The 21269-nt window shown below is 37.1% G+C and overlaps 1 protein-coding gene across 22 annotated transcripts in view; it reads left to right on the forward strand.

The window, feature by feature from the left end:
* Positions 1-21269, forward strand: part of KIDINS220 (kinase D interacting substrate 220) — a 119540-nt gene that overhangs the window by 62992 nt on the left and 35279 nt on the right. For 21 of the 22 annotated variants that reach the window (XM_055254498.2, XM_055254501.2, XM_055254504.2 and 18 more), the window contains exons 21-22: positions 94-238; positions 6133-6295. In XM_055254498.2, coding sequence (XP_055110473.2) covers positions 94-238; positions 6133-6295 — 308 coding nt within the window. Of the gene's footprint in view, positions 1-93; positions 239-6132; positions 6296-19102; positions 19686-21269 lie in introns of those variants that run through there. The other variant, XM_055254517.2, reaches the window with a different exon arrangement.

Here is a 21269-nt window from a genome sequence, read left to right on the forward strand (position 1 = left end):
TTGTTGTTATAAACATTTATTAACATCTCAAAAAGCCTTAAGTTCCTAGACTGGACACGTGGGTTCCTTCTCACTGACGATGTGCCGTTTCAGGACACTTACCGAAGGAGGCAGATGCAGAGGACCATCACTCGCCAGATGTCCTTTGATCTTACAAAACTGCTGGTTACCGAGGACTGGTTCAGTGACATCAGTCCCCAGACCATGAGAAGATTACTTAATATTGTTTCTGTGACAGGTGACTTTTGTCTTTTATTGTCTATGATAGATAATAAGCTTTAACATTCACAAAACCACTTAATTTCAGAAACAAAGGTATGTATTGTGTGTATATGTTTACATTGCTGAATACTGGCTTTGTTTGTATTAAGTGCACTTAATGAAGTCAGTTTTAGTTTTGACAATGAAAAGTCAGAACTAATATTATCAACTGTCGGCTGTGTACCATTATTTTAAAACTTCATGATTTAAAAAATCTTTTACTTCAAGTTTAAGTTTTCTTTTGCTGTGAAGATAATTTTATTCTAATTTGTATTACTGAGTATAAACTTATAATTTAAAATATTGAAATTCAGATGTTATATGCTGTTTTTTAAATTTTCATATGATATTTTGAATAAAAAATATTGACAATAAAATTGAGGATTATTGCCCTGTGCCTGAAGTCCCTGCATGGAATTCTGCCTTGTGAATTCCTGCTTGCTCATAGCTTCAGGGCAACTACATAAATACTTGTAATTTAGTTTGTAAAATATATGTATCTTTGCAGAGTATTGATTGGTACTTTGTAATATTTACTAGTGTTAATCTATTATGATAGTTATACTAGAATTGTGCTTTATATTGTTGGGGTTCATGCTGTGAACTGTATTCCAAGTGCGGTTGTATCTAATATACTTACAATATTTTTGGTACTTAAGTTCCTTTAAGTGAGTTCTCAAGCCTCACTGTATTTATGTTCAACAATGGGAATGTTTTAGTATGTTATCAACATATATGTATTCATTTAACAAATGTGTAGCGCGTGTCTACCTTATGTCAGATAACATTTCTGGGCATTGTGGAGATAAGCAGTGAACAAGATAAAGTCTCTGCCCTAATAGAGAAAACCAAAAGATATAACGTCACAGAATGATGTGTGTCGGGAAAACAAGACTGAACAGGAGATGGCCCTCCCTCTCACTAGAAAATTACTCCCATCAACACACAGATTGTTTCTCCCTTCCCAAGAAAAGCTGCTCTTGACTGTACCCTCTGCCTCTAGCTACTGCCCAATTTCTCAGCAAAGCTCCTCAAAAGACTTGTCTGTCCCTGTGTCTCATATTCATCTCCCTCTGTTTTCTCTAACCTATTCCAATAATCTCTTGCTCTCAGTTCAGTAAAATTGCATTTTCAAGGTCACCAATGGCTTCCATGTTATAAAATTCAGTGGCCAGGCCAGTGCTCATCTTATTTGATCCCATTAGTGGCGTTTGACAGTGTGTTGATCACTCTTCCTCTTTGAAAAATTTTTCTTCCTTTGGCTTCTAGAATGCCACACCGACTGGATTTCCTCCTTCTGTGCTGGTGGTTAGTCTTCATCTCCTTTTACCATTTAGCATTGGAATGCTCTTGGGAGCGTTTCTTGGAGTTCTCCTTTTCTATCTAGACCTGTACCTTGGTGACTGCATTTACTCTGAAAGGCTTAAATGCCATCTATGTGCCAGCGACTCTCAAATCTTCAGCCTTATAGCTCTTCAGTGGCTTGTTTGACATCTAATGGTGTCAATATACCTCTGACACATAGTATGTCCACAAGTGAATGTTTGATTCTCTGACTCAAACTTCATCCATCCATGTCTTTCCTATCTGTTAATCCAAGTCTTTTCCAGTTCCTTAAGTAAGAAAATCTTGATCTTTCTTTCATATACCACCACCAATCTACTAGTAAATTCTGTAGCACTGTCTTCAGTCTATTTCCAGAATATGAGCACCATTCACCATTTCCAGCATACCACCCTCATCAGGTACGTTATCATGTTCTACCTTTATTAATTATGGAAATAGTCTAACTGGTCTCTACTCCTGTCTTTTTCTCTCTACAGCTTATTCTCCATATGGCAGCCACAGTGATTCTTTTAAAATAGAAGCCAGTCATGTTATTCTCTGCTCTGAACTCTGTAATGTGTCATTTCACTGAAAACAAAAATCTGAGTCCTTATAGTTTCCTACAAAGACCTTTATGATGTGTCTTTCTGCATCCCCTTCCTCCTTGTGACCTCATCTCCCACCGTTCTCCTCCTCCATCCCTTACTGACTTCTTTGCTGTTCCTTGAAAATGTCAGACATGCTCCCATCAAAAGGCTCCTCCTGCAATTGCTATTTCTTCTGCCTGTACAGATTGTTCTTTGGATATATGCATCATGGGGTTTCTCACTTCCTTTTAAGTCTTTGCTTAAATGTCAGCTTTTCTACAAGATCTTCCCTCACCATCTCGTATAAAATGACATCTTCTTTGGTATGCCTTGCGTTACCCCTTCCCTGCTTTATTTTACTCAACAGACAAAATCACCTCTAATTCACTACATCATTTACTTTTTTGTTTGTTTGTTTCTTTGGTTTTTGTCTGTTTCCCCTCAGTAGAATTTAAAATCCACCTGGCAAAGGTTTTCTATCTATCTTTTTTTTTTTTTTTTTTTTTGAGACAGAGTCTCGCCCTGTCGCCCAGGCTGGAGTGCAGTGGCATGATCTCAGCTCACTGCAACCTCCGCCTCCCGGGTTCAAGCGATTCTCCTGCCCCAGCCTCCCGAGTAGCTGGGATTACAGGCATGTGCCACCACGCCTGGCTAATTTTTGTATTTTTAGTAGAGACAGTGTTTCTCCATGTTGGTCAGGCTGGTCTCGAACTCCTGATTCACCCGCCTTGGCCTCCCAAAGTGCTGGGATTACAGGCATGAGCCACTGCGCCCGGCATTCTATCTATCTTTCTTACTGCTGTTTTCTCAGTACCCAGAACAATGTCTAGGACACTGTTGTTGAATGACTAACAGACCTGAATGAAGTGGGAACTGAGTTTTATATCTGTGTTGAGAAAAGCATCTTAACTGGAGGAAGAACAATTGTGAAGGCTCTGGGGTGGAATTCCAGGAACAGCTGGAGGCCAGTGTGGTTGCACTTTGCGGATCAAAAGAGAATGCTAGGAAGTGATGTTAAAGAACTAGCCACTGGCTGGGCGCACAGGCTCACACCTCTAATCTCAGCACTTTGGGAGGCCAAGGCAGGTGGATCACCTGAGCTCAGGAGTTCAAGACCAGCCTGGCCAACATGATGAAACCCCGTCTCTACGAAAAATACAAAAATTAGCAGGTGTGGTGGTACATATCTGTAATCCCAGCTACTCAGGAGGCTGAGGCAGGAGAATTGCTTGAACCTAGGAGGCAGAATTTGCAGTGAGCCGAGATTGCGCCACTGCACTCCAGCGTGAGTGACAGAGTGAGACTCCATCTTAAGACAAACAAACAAACAAAAAAAAACTAGCCCCTGGGTAGTTCACTTTGAGCCTTACATGCCCCAAATCCATAGGAAGGATTTTGGATTATATTTAGACATTTTCAGACCCTCCAAAGAGGACCAAATTAACATCATTTAATAATTGGTACTGAGATACACATTTTTAAAATAAGGATGTTTACACATTTCAGAGTAGAAAGAAAATATCTTCCTAAAGCCACCTTTCAAATATAAGAATTTCTCTAATATTAGTCTGACTGTACAGTAGACTAATTGTTAAATCAGAGATATTTGTCTTTTATGTCTCATCAAATATAGCTCTGCCCATGAAACATTTCTAAGTAAAATTTTCACTTTATAAAAGCCCCTAATGCCATTAGTTTCATTGCCTAAAAGTGCTATGTTGAAAAATAACTTACAGATTTAAATCTGTGTATTTAATGAAATTTAGATTTCTTTTTTTGTGATGTTTTCCATTTCGTTGGGTAACATTAGTTGGAAGTGTGTAGGGAAATATGTTTTATTGGAAAGGATAGAATTTGAAGGCAAAAGACTTGGGTTTGAGTCCTAGGCATGTTGCTTAGCCTCTTGAATCCCCAATTCCCATGTATGCAAAAGTGTATGTTACCCGCCGAACACCATGCAAATAGTTGTTGCTATTAGGAAAGTCATTCAATAGAGAGATTAATATCAGAAAAGAATTTGAGGTTTTAGTAGATAAATATTGATAAGTAGTTGAGTGGTTTCCTAATTAAAAATTGTGCTTTATCAAGTGTACTTTATTTCAAATTTGTTTTATTGGATTATTTTGGACGATAAGATTAAAAAATTATCTTAGACATATTTGTTGTTCAGAATTTTCTTTTGATATTGCTTTATTTTTTAGCTAATTATAGGCTAGATATATTCTTAGGATAGAATATTTATTTTTATTCACTCATTATAGGTTAGATATATTCTTAGGATAGAGTATTTATTTTTATTCACTCATACTTTTTTTTTTTTTTTGAGATAGTCTCTGTCCTCCAGGCTAGAGTGCGGTGGTGTGATCTTGGCTCATTGTAACCTCCACCTCCCAGGTTCAAGTGATTCTCCTGCCTCAGCCTCTCGAGTAGCTGGGACTACAGGCGCCTGCCACCACGCTCGGCTAATTTTTGTATTTTCAGTAGAGGCAGGGTTTCACCATGTTGGCCAGGCTGGTCTTGAACTCCTGACCTCAAATGATCCTCCACCTCTGCCTCCCAAAGTGCTGGGATTACAGTTGTGAGCCACCGCGCCCGGCCTATTCGCTCACACTTTTAAAATAGTTTTCCAGTTCTCTCTGTCTACCGGTTCCTTCATGACTTTGCATGCATGCATGGTGCATTTGCTGTTCCTTTTGTCTGAATGTCCTCACTCTGCTTCCCTTGTCTCTGCCAGCCCATGCCTTCCCACTAGACTAACTTGGGTTCATCCTTCATCGCTTAGTTCTAGTGGTTGGTTACATCCTTTTTTTTTTGTCTTTTTCTTTTTAGTAGTTATTCTTAAGGAAACCTTCCCTTAACTGCCGCTTCTAGATTTGGTGCTCATTTTCTCTTTTCACACAGCACTGTGTGTGTATCTCCAACCTAGCCATATCTCCATCAGATGCTCACATCTCACCTTCCAGGGAAAAGGAATCCAGCCATGAAAATATAATTTCTATGTATGAGCAGATTTGCTGAGGAAGTGAGGGCCTGGTGATATAGAAAGAACCGGATTGGGGCTTATATGTCTATATCTATATGTATATCTATATCTATCTATACATCTATATCTATATATCTATTAGTACTAGGGAAAGGAATAACTTATATTGGAACTAAAATAGGTATCTTAGTCTACGTACAAACAAAATTGATAATGATGAAGTAAAATTGACGTTTGAAAATTTAACAACAGTTATTAGCAGCTCAGAATTTCTACCAAATCATGGTGAAACATGATACAATGAACCAAGGCATCCATTCTGAAAGTTTGAGGATTGCAACTGTCTACATGTACACAAGCCTAGTGGTAGAACAGCAAATCAGAGTCCTCAGAAAATCCCAGCAATAGATAGGGTTGTTTTAAAATACATAAATAATAAATATTAGAAACACTACAACTCAGTTGGTTGGTTACTTGCATAGACCACCCTTAGTATGTGAAAATGAAAGCCTGTGGGATTGCCCCTTCATCTATAATACAACGAGAATGGACTGGCATATTTGGATCTGTTTATAGTCCATCAATAGGATCTCAGCAGATGGCACTTTAGAAGATTGGGGTCCATTGTGGGTGAATGGATGTTCTGCTCAATGATTGTGGGTGGCGTTGAACTGTGTGACACAGTTCTGAAAGATGTTTGCCTGCATGTATGTGGTCAAAGAAGTATATCTCACCAGTGGCAAATCAAACAACCAAAAAATTGCTTTAGAATTAAAATTGTGTTTAAGCCCTAAAAGCTTTACTTAATGCAGCTCTGTGGATTTTAGAAGCCATGGCAGTACTAGATTTGAATTTGTAGTATAAATTAAATGGTAAATTTTAGAAATTTAAAATATTTGTGGATATACTAAATGTTTTACTTAACATACTATTACACATCTATTAATTTTAAAATGTTTCTGTATTTTTTAAAAGGGCGATTACTGAGAGCCAATCAGATAAGTTTCAACTGGGACAGGCTTGCTAGCTGGATCAACCTTACTGAGCAGTGGCCATACCGGACCTCATGGCTCATATTATATTTGGAAGAGACTGAAGGTATTCCAGATCAAATGACATTAAAAACCATCTACGAAAGGTACCTTTTTTGATCTCTTTGTATTTTACTTTATTTTAGGTTGAGTTAAAAAAAAATGCATATAAAGCAGACAATACAAAATAATATGTATAAAATGTATACTTCTGGATTTAATCATTCTTATTAATTCCATTATAATTTTGGAGTTGTATTAGCACAGGTATATATTCTGTCATGTAAAATCTATGGCTTTATTTGGACATACTTCTCCTTTTTCAGGTATATAAAGTTTATTTTAAAATTTTTTAAATTTTTTAGAAACAGGATCTCTCTCTCTCACCCAGGTTGGAGCACAGTGGCACAATCATAGCTCACTGTAGCCTCAAACTCCTGGACTCAAGTCATCCTCCCATCTCAGCCTCCCAAGTAGCTGGGACTGTAGGCGCGCACCAAGATGCCTGGCTCTTTCTTTTTATTTTTTGTATAGGCAGGGACTTGCAGTCCTAGTGTTGCCCAGGCTGGTCTTAAACTCCTGGGCTCAAGCATTTCTCCTGTCTTGGCCTCCCAAAGTGCTGAGATTACAGGTGTGAACCACTGTGCCCAGCCTTAGTGTATAGTTTATATATTAAAACTTCTAAGATTTCAGATAACTTTTATTTCCTTAGAGTATTGTCAGTATATGGTTTTCCTATTTTTTATGTACACATTTAATGTTTTCTAAGTAAATAACTGGTTTTAGAATTATAGATGTTGTTTTATTAGTCCACAGATTTGAGCTCTTCTAGGTTTTGCTGTTTAATTTATGTGAAAGTAGTTTAGTGGTTTAAACCTGTAGGCTGTATCAAGTAGGTGTTCCAGTAGATGCAGTGATATATAATTACTGTCTGCCTATTGAGAAGTGGTACTGAATTGCATCTGGTCTTTGAGGTTTTACAAATCATCTTATTGTGAGATGCATGATTCGTTTTTCTATTGGTTCTGTAGTACAATATTTTATTGTACATACAAGGTTTTATTTTGTGAATAAACGTTTGTATTATAATACAGGTGCTGTATAATTATGAATGCTTGTTAAGCGGTTAAAACTTTTAAAAAGATTTAAGTGCTTCATAATAATTCATAGCAATATAATGAGGTTTATTTTTCGCATGTTATATTTATACATAAAGCCCTATTTAATGTAAACAGGTAATCCCTTGATACTCTCATCTATCCTCAAGATTGTTGTTGTTATCATTTGTGTGTAAATAAAAATGTGTCATAAAAAAGAATAAGCCTTCGTTTAGGAACTGTGGAGCGATGGCTTAAGAAACAGTAGTGGAAGGAATTTGTGGCTGCTTTAGATTCTTAGACCCTGTCTGAATTGGTATTGTTTAGGAGTAGTTTATTACTCCAGGAATGTATTTCTAGATTTCAAGAAATTTTTAAACTTGGGCACAGGAGAACTAGTTGTCTCACATGGGTCCTTACTTAAGGAGGTCGAGTCACTTAGTGTTCCTGACCTCCTTCCTTCACGTCAGGTACTTTGCTAGGTGCCTTATGTATTCTCGAAGCTTTGGAAAGTGCAGAGGTGTTAGGTGGGGATAGAATGAGGGATGTGAACTTTGCTTTGCCATTAAACCAACTCATTACTTTAAACTTCGGCATTTGGCAGGCTTGCCATCTATGACTGGGCTGGATTTGGGGTGGTTTTGAGATGCTTTTCTTCTCTTTCTGGTGAAATAAGTATATTTAAGTCTTAAATGCCTGTAACTACTTACAAAGAATATTTTGTAGCTAGTCTAAGGAAGAGAAAAACTATAGTAAGCAATCGTTGATAATTCGTATGAATTGACTTAAAATAATTATATATAATAAGGATTTGGAATGAAAAACTATAGGAAGACACTTTGATCAACATATTGAAAAGCCAGATATTAAAATATGTGAGAATAATCTAGATGATTATGTTTCTAGTTAACTGTAGTTGAGTTCTTTGATGCTATTGCTTGTCATTTGAATAAGAGAAAGTTTTATTTACAGCCGACAAAAAGCAGCAGTATGTAATTGATATTCATTTGTTGTATTAAAGAAATCTGATTTGGTAAAAACAATCAGAAAATAATATTTTTAACGCTAGTAGTAAAATTTATTTTTTTAATCCATAAAAAGCCTCATTTATTTTTATAGCAATTTGATGACACATCTGCTGGCTTTATTCAGGTGAAAAAGAAAATGTTGGTTCTTGGTGTTTGGTGAAATTGTGTTGTTAAATTATTTTCTAAATTGTTCAACTTTTAACAAATGACATTTGATACTAGCACTGGAAAGCAATTTCAGCGAATTAAATAGACCCCTCTGCAAACCACGGGAACATTAAGATGACACACTGTTCATTCAAGATGGTTTTAATTGGTACAATTATTGTAATTTTCTTGCAATTATGTGTTGAGCTGAAAGCTTTTGTCTGGATCATTTGAGAGTTTTTTTTTTAACATTTAGTAAGAAAGGGAGTAAAATAAAAACTAAAAATTTTCTGTCTAGTTTTTATTGCAGCGTTTTAGACAACCATTGAAATATTTTAGTCTAAAACTTTATTTCTGGCATTTAAAGCAGAATGATAGTGGTTTTTTAAAAAATGAATTTAAGTAGCTTTCATGAAGGTAGTGCTTTAAATTTCTGTTTTGACACTGCACAGTCAATCTTTTACCCAGGATGATATGGTCAGAATGATTTTGCGATAAGGATAACAACATTCTTTATTTTGGTACTTTATTTTGATGTTTAAAGAACAGTTGAATAAGTTCTAAGGGTGCTTCAGAATAGTAGCCATTTTCCATTTCATTGAAGTAGCAATTTGCTGTACAGACACTATGGACATCTAATTTATGACATTAATAGACCTGTTATTTTTAAATTATTCAAGTAGTGTTATTTCTATACATTATTTAGGGCATTCTCATAATAAAACATCATATTTTATGATGACCCCTCCTGATATTCACCCAAAGCTTTCATAAGCTTCATTTTATCACATCTAGTCATCTCATACCTCTTGTAGCTCTCACTAACCTGCTTGCTCTCTCCATCATTTTCTGGTTGATGATCAGCTCTCCTTCCCTCTCTTCCCTGCCATCATTTGGCCTGGATTATTGCACAAGCTTGTTTCTTTTGCATGTGGACTTAAGTTATGAATGTGGATAGCATGAAAAATTTAACATTTGTTAGTTTAGAGGAAGTTGTTGCTTCATCTCCTTTGTAGTACAAAGTCCATCCTTTGTACTGATAATTTTTCTCTTTAGTTTTTGAGATACTAGCAATATTTATTCCAAAAACTGTTTAATACATGCTATTTTGGTGTTTTTTATATATAGCTTAGAATCTTCATTAAATTCCTTGTTTTTAATATATGACTTATCTGTAGGTATTGGTGTTGTCATCATTCAAAATTTATTAAATTACTGTCTTTTATATAATTATTGTTTCCATCTTTATTCTCAAAACACACTTGCTTTGACTGCGGAGTTTCAATATTTTATCCATATCTTTATCTTTTTAAAGAGAAAGCCTGATCTAGTTATTTGTAAAATTACAAGATAATTCCCCATATAGGAGAGAAAACTAAGCAGGTTTTTACTGAAATAAAGATTGTGTCATCTATAATAGAAATCATATTTTATCTGGACAGAAATAAATGACATTTGTATATTTGCCAAGTTCAGTGTGAAGAGTGAGCCTGCAAACCTTATATAGAGATACCCATAATCAGATGTAATGTTGACCATTCAATGTGCATTTCTGGCTTCGCATTATTTTTATCCATGTCTTTGTGAAAATTGGACAATTCAGATTTCTAAAGATAAAGGTGAGGGGCATAATTTTTTAGCTTATTTTGATGTATCTGTAAATCATGCCTACTTTCGTTGTTTGGAGAAAACAGTGAAATGCATTAAACTAGACGTGTTTGGCTTTTTTTTAGTTTACCTATTTGTGTATTTTGCTACTTATTTATTTTGTTGTTGTTACTAGACTTCTAGCAACATACAAAGATGTGAGAGAAATTAAGGGGAGAAAGCTTAAAATTCATTCATTTATTCAGAAAACAGTTATTGGACACCTATTATGGACCAGGCACAGTTCCAGGAGCTTGGTGTATCCATGAACAAAACCAGCAAAGATCCCTGTCCCCAGGAGCTCGCAGTCTGTCAGAGAGTGATGGGTAATAAACAACATATATAATACATAATTAGCATGTTAAAAGGCAGCAAGTGTGGTGGAAAGGATAAAAGGTAGAAGAGAGTTAAGGAGATGAAGAGTAGTGCAGGTTCTGCATTAAGTAAGGGGAGCAGGATTGTCCTCATGGAGAAGGGAAGAGTTGAGGAAGGGTTGAAGGAGGCAAGAGAGTTTTCCAGGCAGGTATCTGAGAAAGCATTTCCAGGCAGAGGGAACAGTTCCGGGCCAGAGAGCACCTGGAATCAATGTTGAAGGAACAGCAACAAGGAGCTGATGTGGTGAGATGGGGTGCAGTGAAGCGAGTGAGTAGGAGGTGAGGTCGGGTCACCAGTGGGGTTCATGGACCCCTTTTGGAGGACCATGGTAAGGACTTTGGCTTTTACCCTGAGCAAGATGGGGATTCATTGCAGGGTCTTGAAAAATGCGTAGCCATTACCCTGATGCTTCAGGGCCTATTTGCTGTATCAGTGCAGCTTGGCCTGAGTTAGGGAATCCTGTTGATTTAAGGGAGCTTGTTTTGAGACTCTCATGGTGGGAAGGGAATAGGAATGAACCTGGGTGGAAAAATTAAGGTAAATGAAAAGTTCAGAAAGTAATTGGCTATCCCACAGTAAAGATGAAATGATAATAGAGTCGGGCATGGTGGAGTACACCTGTACTGCTGAGGCTGAGGTGGGAGGATCACTTGAGCCTGGGAGTTGGAGGCTGCAGCGTGCCATGACTGTGCCTATGAATAGCCACCACATTCCAGCCTGGGTGACTAGTGAAACCTTGTCTTTTAAAAATAATGAAAGTTGGGTTATAGAAATAGCACATTGTGGCATTTTCTATGTGAGCTAGGAAGTAAATAAGCTCACCTACAGTCCTGTTGCAGGGTATTGAAAGAAAATTAGTTATTCTAAACATCGGCAAGAATTTATAGGACTAATTTCCCTTTGTGTCTCCCGTCGCAATACTTTCTTATTTCTTAGGATCGTTTTATTCTTTATTTTTTAATGATGGGTTTATAGCCAACTTTTTGTATCATTTAAAAAATTGCCTTCCTTCCCTTTTCTTGCCATGGTCTGGCTCTCTGATATACAAACCCCTGGTTGAGAGTGAATGAAAGGTGATTTGTGTGGCATTGAAGACTGCTAGGTATAGGAAAGATATCATGGGCAGGAGAGCAACTAATGAGTTGCTTTTAGAATAATAATGATTTTGACTTATAGATAGTATAAAGTGCAAATGATGGTCTGTGCATATCAAATTGGGCTCTAAAGACAAAAGGGTATAATTGGTCAAAATCTGTATTCAGGCACCAGGTTTCTGCTGGAGATTGCAGTGTCCTCAGCCTGGCTCCGGCTCCTTCTCCCTCTTACTGTTTACTTTCCACGTGCTCTTCTCTTTGGCCCCTCCCACCTCCTTCTTCTGGTCTCATCTTAAATATTACTGCCTTAGGAAGCCTTTTGTTACCAAGCCCCCGCATCCTTCGAGGCTTTGTTAGATGAATCCTTTATGTACTAGTGTGTTCTTTCATAGCACTGGCCATAGTTACCTTCTTATAAGTATTTGCATTGCTATTTCTTTAATATTTGTCTCCTGAATGAGACTATACACTTAATGAACTGTAACTTTCTTAAACATTGCTGCATTTTTTTGCTTCTAGACAAGTGATCGGTATTTAGGCAGTAGTGGGTATTTCTGAAAGAATAAAGAAATCTGATGATAACTTTTGGATTGAGGAAGGCATGGATTGGGGAAGTGGTAGATGAGAAGCCTCACTTTATCTTGAAGAGAATACTGTCCATCCAGATACTTCATTCTTTAGGCTTAAATATGGGTAAAATGTTTATTTTGTTATATACCAGTATATCCCTGGGCCAGACACATGGTAGCTTCTCAGTACACGTTGACTGAATGATGACTGTATATTTCACCTAACACTTGATGGTTTCTGCCTTATGTCAGGTGATGCTAAAATCACAGCAGTGTTTTTGAAGGCATTCCCTGTAACTCTGAGTTCAGCTGCATTTCTAAGGTTGCTTACATTCATAATCCATTTATGAATGCCATGGTCTGGTGGAGTTGCTTTGTGCTTTTTAAAATTTTTATTTCAATAGCTTTTGGAGTACAAGTGGTTTTTTGTTGCATGGATGAATTATTTAGTGGTGTAGTCTGAGATTTTAGCGCACCCATTATCCAAGTAGTGTGGATTGTACCTAATATGTAGTTTTTTTGTCCCTAGCTTTCCTCCCATCCTGTCCCTTCTGAGTCTGTAAAGTCTATTATTTTACTCTGTATGTCTTTGCTTACTCATAACTTGGCTTCCACTTATAAGTAAGAACATATGGTTGTTGGTTTTCCACTCTTGTGTTACTTCACTTAGAATAATGGCCTCGAGCTCCATCCACATTGCTGCAAAATGTTATTTTGTTCCTTTTAATGGCTGAGTAATATTCCATGGTGTATATAAACCACATTTTCTTTATCCACTCCTTAGTCAGTGGGCACTTAGGTTGGTTCCACATCTTTGCAATCGTGAATTGTGCTGCTATAAACGTACATGTGCAAGTGTCTTTTTCATATAATGACTTTTTTCCCTTTGGGTAGATACCCAGTAGTGGGCTTGCTGGATCAAATGGTGGATCTACATTTAGCTCTTTGAGGAAATCTCCATATTGTTTTCCATAGAGGTTGTACTAATTTACATTCTGGTGGAGTTGCTTTGGATTGGCTACTTCTAGACAGGTTCCTCTCACTTCAGAGTCTTCTTACAGACTCAGTTTCTTCTTAGAGACTTGTTGTCAGAATTGTTTTTAAAAGGCCATGTACTTAGATGACTCCAGTTCTGTTGTGCTAAACATTTTAATTGTGATCATTTATTAAACAAATATTTATAGAATTTATTATATGTGGGGCACAGTCTAATAAAAGTAGTAGCTAATATATTATGTGAGCCCTCATTCTGTCCCATGCATTGGATTAAGCACTTTACCTAGATTATCACATTTAATGCAGGTTGCATATCCCTAATCTGAAAATCTGAAATCTGAAATGCCCCCAAATCTGAAACTGAGTGCCGACTCACTGGAGCATTTGGGATTTGGGATTTTTGGATTAGGGATGCTCAGCTGGTACTGCCGACACTCCCAAATCTGAAACACTTCTAGTCCCAAGCATTTCAGATAAGGAATACTCAACCTGTACTTCTATCCCTAAGAGGCAGAGAGCAGGAGTTACCTAAGACCTCACAGCTGTAACTGTGTGCTTCCCCAGGCCTGTTTCTGGGGGCCAGGAGCCTGTCCTCTGTAGCTGCCAACTAGGCAGTGGGTCTGAGATACCAGAAATATAGAACTAAATATTTTAATTTCCAGATAGAGTTTAACTTTTCATTGATATATCTATGAGTATTTAGAATAACTTATAAGGTATCAGTGGGAGTGTTACAGCAGACAGAAATTTTTCTGCAGTGTTGAATTTATCTTTTCTATTGAAAAATGTGAACAACTTAGCAACATATAAAATCTCAAATAAATGCTTTATTTAGTTCTAATTGTGTCTAGTAACTGTGCTAGGTTTTGTGTGGAAAGCTTTAAAAAATCACTTCTGATATTTAGCACTTAAACATCTGGTACATCTGTTTGTTTAAGCCTTTATGCCATTTTTATGTCTACTATGTGGCTATAATTTTTTTAGGTAACTTTTTCAATAGGTTTTTTTTTCTTTTTTTCTTTTTTGTTTTTCTTTGAGATGGAGTCTTGCTCTGTCACCCAGGCTGGAGTGCAGTGGCGTGATCTCTGCTCACTGCAAGCTCCGCCTCCCGGGTTCACGCCATTCTTCTGCCTCAGCCTCCTGAGTAACTGGGACTACAGGTGCCCGCCACCACGCCTGGCTAATTTTTTTTGTATTTTTAGTAGAGATGGGGTTTCACCGTGTTAGCCAGGATGGTCTCAATCTCCTGACCTCGTGATCTACCCACCTTAGGCTCCCAAAGTGCTGGGATTACAGGCGTGAGCCACCGTGACCAGCCAATAGGTTTTCTTTTACTTTTGATTTTGAAGATATTTTCTCAGACTTTACTCTCATAATGCCATTTTCAGTGTTTAATGCAAATGTAGAATGAAGAAAAAATGTTAAGTGTTCCAAAGTCGTGTTTCTAACGTCAACGTGAAAAACTCAGGTATATTAACCCAGATCTTCATTATCCAAAACCCTTATTATATGAGTTATCTTAAAAGATTTAACATCGAAAAAGTATATACAACATTCCAAAGTTCTACAATGTTTGGAATTGTTGGAAACTAATACCAAAGACAATTTCTTGAAATATATGTTTTAATATGTAAGAAATACATGTTTAATATGTAAAAAAAATTATTACTTGTGCAGGTTTACCGTTTATTTTATAATATAGTAAGAGCATTGTGTATAGTTATGTTTTTCAAACAAGTCTGATTATTAAAGAATTCAATTTACCAAAAAAATTACGTACGCCTTGACAGATCAAGTAGCCAACTTTTTCCAGAAGTTGATTTTTCCAGTAAAGGTTTGTGATTTCAGAATTTCAAATCAAAATATTTAAAGACTTTTTAAAATACAAGAATAAACAAAAGTGATTTGTAACAAAAATCCTAGCTAATTCAAATGCTAAGAAAATGTCGAACTGCTGGTGTGAAACCATGCTGCAGAAGTGGCTCCTGTTAGCAATATTCAAAAAGTCCACAAGATGGGAGCATTTCACTACAAACATTATTAGCACGTTCGGCCAAAAATAAGATGTAATACATTTTGCTTTCCCCTTCCGTAGAAAAATAAGTGAGAGTTTAATTAAAGGTTGAATTTCCTTTTTTGTTGTTGTTTAAAAAAAAAATGGCTTCAGGACATTTTTTAGCACTGAGAATCACGATCATAGGCAAATGAATGGGTATCTATTCATATGACGTAGTTTTTAAGTGTCGTACTACTTTTGTCTCCTCAAATTAGTTTAAATTAACTTTTGGGAAAATAGTGACTATGAAAAAAGAGAAGCGTAAAGAAATCGATCTGCTTACAAATTTGCATTTAGATGTAAAAATATTAAATCCTAAACATTGTAGAACTTCGGTTCTATACTGTTTAAACATTAAATCTTTTAAGAGAACTTGTATAATAAAGATTTTGCTTTAATCTGCAACATATTCATAGATCTACTTTGAGTTCAGAGCCTCCTTTCTCTATGCCTGTCATTCAGTTTTGTTACTGAACATTTGCATTCTATATATGATTAATGTAATACACTTCTAGATTTCTTAAAGGCGACAATTGCGTGGACAATTCATCACTTGGTAGCAATTTGTGATATTACTAGTGGTGCCTAAAACAGCTGTGAAAATTTGATCTCGTGTACTTTTGTCGGAACATTTTAAAATATCAAGTATAAACTCTTGATGCCAAAAAGCAGGCTTTGCTTTTTAATGATAGACACTATTTTCACATGGAGTCAGTTATGAATTATTTTGCCTCTCTTACCACTTTACTAAAGTCTTCTCTCATTACCCTAGCTGAAAGTATTGCTTTGTCACCTGAATTACTAATATCTGATTACTTGCATGGTCATAACTGGGTAGATATCATGCAGTAATACACTGTTTTTTAGATTTGTACTCCCAGTGGAAGCCTTTTTCCAAATCTTATGCAAAAGTCCAATAAATAAAGCAGAATTAATATAAGTTTATTGATTCAAATTATAACATTTCCTAACAAATTCAGTTAGTGAGGAAAATATTAAAATTGGAGAATTGTGGATGACTGTTACAATCCTAAATTGGTTTAAACATCTATTTGTTTCTCTAATTAATTTTGGGACTGTAACATGAAGAAAATCCTAAATCATGAGTAGACACAAATGTTACCAGTGTTTAAACTTTCTTTGCGATGACAGGATGTTTTCATTTAATCTGATCTAGAAACTTGAAAGATTGATTGGGAATATTGTTTTATAGGTGAATCACCAGTAGTATCTTGGAGTTGTTCACATTTCTTATAATTATTTGAAGTGTTCTCTGCTTCTCTGACTAGGTGAAAGTCATGTCATGCAATTTTTAAATCATTTTTACAGTCTTTGCTCAGGCTTCTAGGCTGTAGTGTAGTGTCCTGGTTTGCATAATTTTGTAAAAAAAAAAGTGCTGATCTGGATTCTGAAAAAATGATGAAGGAAATTAAATATGTGCATGAAGATGGAGGAGAAGCTTTATTTCAAAGTCTGCAAAAAACTGAAACTAAAAGAAAAACCCAGGATGATTTATGAGCACAGCTTATTTGTTGATCTTCTTCAATGTGTTAAAATGTAATATGTAACAGCATTCTTTTCTATTATAGTTATAAGGAGTTAAAAATGTGTTAGTCATTACCTGAGGGATTTTGAGCCATGTCTGTGGCTCCTGTTTGAACTGGTACAGTGAGCAGTCAGCAGCTTTTGAAGCAGTCAGGAGCAGGTACCCGCTCTGCTGCTATGTCTGTGGTGGTGTTGTATCCATTGCTTACCTCTCTGAGCCTCAGTTTCCTCATGTTAAAAATGGAAATAATAAATACCTCATGGGATGCAGAGAGAGAAGTTAGATAAACCAGGTAAAGCGCCTGCCTCAGAGAATGGCAGACAGTAGGTATTCAGCCAATTCGTTCTTTTTAAATTTCCTTCTCAATTCTTCATAACTTTTAAATATAGTTTCCCTGTTAGAGTTTATATAAGAAGAGGGATACAGAGCCCCTAAATGTACCTTCCTCAGAGCATTCGACGTAGTAGACATGAATGAAGACAGTGCCTTACCAGTATTGTACTTGAACCTAGGCAGATACCCCTTTTGAGTTTTTATCTTTTACCCTCCCTGGTTGTTGATTGTTTTTTCATCCATCTAGTTGTCAGAATTGCAGCCTTAAAGCCAAAGACAGTTTGTGTATATGATGACATTCTACTGAGTTTAAGGGTTTTTTTAATCCTTTAAATTACATGCATGCAAGTTTCCTTCCTTCATATAAAAACATGATCTTGGGCCCTGATGTTCTGGCCAAATAGATCATCTTGGAGATATACACCCTCAGTGGGAAATAATTTTTGTTTAATGTAGAGTTATCTCTTCTAGTAAGTGAAATAATAACTTTGTTTAGCTCTGCCAGTGGTTTCCATGGCAACTTACACAAGTGCTTTTATGGTTTGCACTATTTAACCCTAATCACACCATCCTTAAACACTAAGTCAAACACATTAGATACTTGCAAATGTCTTCTTTTAAACCAGAAATAAACAGACAAACACACTTGAAGAAGGCATGCCATGATGATCTATTTGGCCTGCAGAGCATATAAGCACTTCGTTGTTTCCTAGTGTAGTTACCCAATAAGATGTCTATAAAATGCAAACTTACTTTTGTAGACCTTGAAAAGTGAGTGTCAGTGAGAACACGTGGCACTGTTCGCATTGTTGTCTTGAGAATATTCTGTGACCACCACACGAGCACAGGTGCCTCTTTTCTTTTCTGGCAAGTACTTTTCTCCGTTGAGAGTTGTTGTGTACTTAATGCAGTCTTCTGCATGTGGACAGCTTCGGCTGTTAGTACTTTTATTACTTTGGCTGTGGCAGACAAAGTGTCTACTTTCTGACCCACTAAGCTAATGTTCTTTCCAACATGGTAGGAAAGGTGACTCATGGAATAGTTATGAAAATACTTTTACAAGAATATTAGGAATGATTAAAACCTATGGGGTGCAGCAAAGGCAGTGCTCAGAGGGAAATTTATGGCTGTAAATGCCTACATTAAAAAAAGAGAGAGATATTAAATTAATACCCTAACCTAACACCTTGAGGAGCTAGAAAAAGAAGAGCAAATTAAACTCCAAGCTAGCAGAAGGAAGGAAATAATAAAGGTTAGAGTGGAGAGAAATAAAATAGAGAATAGAATAACAATAGAAAAAAGCAATGAAACCAGAAGTATTTTCCTTGAAAATATCAGCAAATTGACAGATCCAATGTGGAAGTCCAGGCTCAGAGGTAGATCTAGAGGCCAAGGTGAGCAGAGGTGCCTCGAGTTGGAGTTGCTGCTGAGGCCAGGACCTGTTCCTGAGGATTGGTGAGGGTGAACAGGGCTTAATCATGTAGATTTTTCTCAAGTATTTTTTCCAGTCTGTTTGGAACCAGGGAAGTGAGGATTTTAATTTGGGGATTACATAGACAGGAAAAACCACAATTTTATGCAGATTACAGGTTGGAAAAGTCATTACTAACATTCCTATCATCAGATTTAATGTTGAGATGGTAACTTATAAAAGCCATACAGGGCTGGGCGCAGTGGCTCACGCCTGTAATCCAGTACTTTAGCAGACTGATTACCTGAGGTCAGGAGTTCAAGACCAGCCTGGCCAGCATGGTGAAACCTCGTCTCTACTAAAAATACAAAAATTAGCCAGGCGTGGTGGCTGGTGCCTGCACTCCCAGCTACTTGGGAGGCTGAGGCAGGAGAATTGCTTGAACCGAGGAGGCAGAGGTTGCAGTGAGCTGAGATTGCACCACTTCACTCCAGCCTGGGCAGCAAGAGCGAAACTCCATCTTAAAAACAAACCCAACAAAGAAAACATACAGAATTCCAAGTCTGGGATTTAGGAGGACAGAGCCATACTGAAGATGTTATTATTCAAACACAGATGCTATGGAGCAGACAGTTGTGACCGAGACCGAACTGGCATTTCCAAGTCAGTGTTAGTTGCCATGTTGATGGAGAGCTGAGAAAAGCCATTTTAATGGCATTTGCAAATAAGCAGGACATGGAACAGGCCATGACTCCCTCAGAGATGTACATTCACTTGGGTTATCTGCCTCGAAGGACTGAAAATGGCAAATATTCAAAACTTCAGCAACCAGAGGCACTGGCCTTCATGAGACAACGGAATGGTTAGTTGAAACATTAAAGAGCAAACAACAGTACAGTCACTTCTGCTCCTCTGAAATGAAGATGGCCTCACATATCCCTTTGGAAACAGTCAAGTGTGCTTCTCATGACTAAAGGTTAAAGCTGTAAGACTGTTGGCATTTACCGAACTGACTGTGACATTTGTAGTAAATATAAAAAATAGATACTTAGTTGAAAGGGTAATTCATCTTGATTGAGCCAATTGTGTTCTATGTTGTAGGACATGCTGCTTCCCTGCTTTCTTAATGTTAAGTACACATTCCATTTGTATGGGATTTTTATTCAAATCGTCCTATTAAAGTATGCACTTTTGTTGAGAAAAAACAAACCCTATTTTTTGAACTAATGGTTGCATCTTGTTTGTATAAACACTAGTAAATATCTTAACTCTTTTTTTTTTTCCTAAAATGAATTTGCAAAGATTGGACTAAATAGAATAGACTAGCAAATAGTGTGGGTAGCATAGTCTTCATTTTCTTAATTGACCACTTTGTATTAAGCTATTTTGTTTAAAAGCTTTTGGATGTAGGCCTGACATTGAGATCATTATTTTAGTGGTTAACTTTACTGACTTATCTGCAGCTAACATCGTACTCAGTGGTGAAAGACTGAAATTATCCCTCCTAAGTTAAAAGAACAAGACAAGGATGCCTGCTGGTATGTACGAATGCTTGTGTCCTGCCAAAACTTTTTTTTTTTTTTTTTTTTTTTGAGACGGAGTGTCGCTCTGTCACCCAGGCTGGAGTGCAGTGGCGCAATCTCGGCTCACTGCAAGCTCCGCCTCCCGGGTTCACGCCATTCTCCTGCCTCAGCCTCTCCGAGTAGCTGGGACTACAGGCGCCCGCCACCACGCCCGGCTAAATTTTTTGTATTTTTAGTAGAGACGGGGTTTCACTGTGGTCTCGATCTCCTGACCTCGTGATCAGCCCACCTCGGCCTCCCAAAGTGCTGGGATTACAAGCGTGAGCCACCGCGCCCGGCCCAAAACTTTTATGTTGAAGCCCAGATCCCCAATATGATATTATTTAGAGTTGATGCCTTTGGTAATTAGGTTTAGATGAGGTCATGAGGGTGGAATCCTTGTATGGGATTAGTGCCCTCCTAAGAAGAAACCAGAGAGCTTCTCTCTCTCTCTCTGTAGTGTCCTTGATGTCAGGACCTAGGAAGAAGATCATTTGCAAACCATAAAGAAGGCCCTTACCAGAACCTGACCACCTGGCACTTTGATCTCTGACTTCCAGCCTCCGGAACTTCAAGAAATAAATGTCTGCTGTTTAAGCCATCCAGCCTGTGGTATTCTGTTATAGCAGCCTGAGCTAACTAAGATACCCACTTTCACCACTGCTATTCAGCATTGCACTAGAAGCTGTAGCCATTGCAATTGGACAAACAAAATAAATAAAAGAATCCAGATTGGATGATTCTTCTATATATAGAAAAATCCCAAAGAGCCCACAGAAAGCTGTTAGAGCTAATTAATTCAGCAAAGTTTGCAGGATACAGATCAACACACAAAAATCAGCTGTGTTTCTGTACACCTTCAGTGAACAATCTGAAAGGAAATTAAGAAGGCAGTTCATTTTACAGTAGCATCTAAAAGAATAAAATACCTCAGAATAACTTTGACCAAGAAAGTTAAAGACTTGTACACTGACAACTTAAAAAGATTGCCAAAAGAAATTAAAGAAGATCTAAATAAGTGGGAAGACATCCTGTGCTCATGGGTAGGAAGACTAAATATTAGGATGTCACTACTACCTGAAGTGATCTACAGATTCAATATTATACCTATCAAAATTCCAGTAGCCTTGTTTTGCAGAAACAGAAAACTGATCCTTAAGTTCATATGCAATTGCAAGATACCTCAAATAACCAAACAACCTTGAAAAAGAAGAACAAAG

Source organism: Symphalangus syndactylus, chromosome 18, assembly GCF_028878055.3.
Source record: "Symphalangus syndactylus isolate Jambi chromosome 18, NHGRI_mSymSyn1-v2.1_pri, whole genome shotgun sequence".
Classification (NCBI taxonomy): domain Eukaryota; kingdom Metazoa; phylum Chordata; class Mammalia; order Primates; family Hylobatidae; genus Symphalangus; species Symphalangus syndactylus.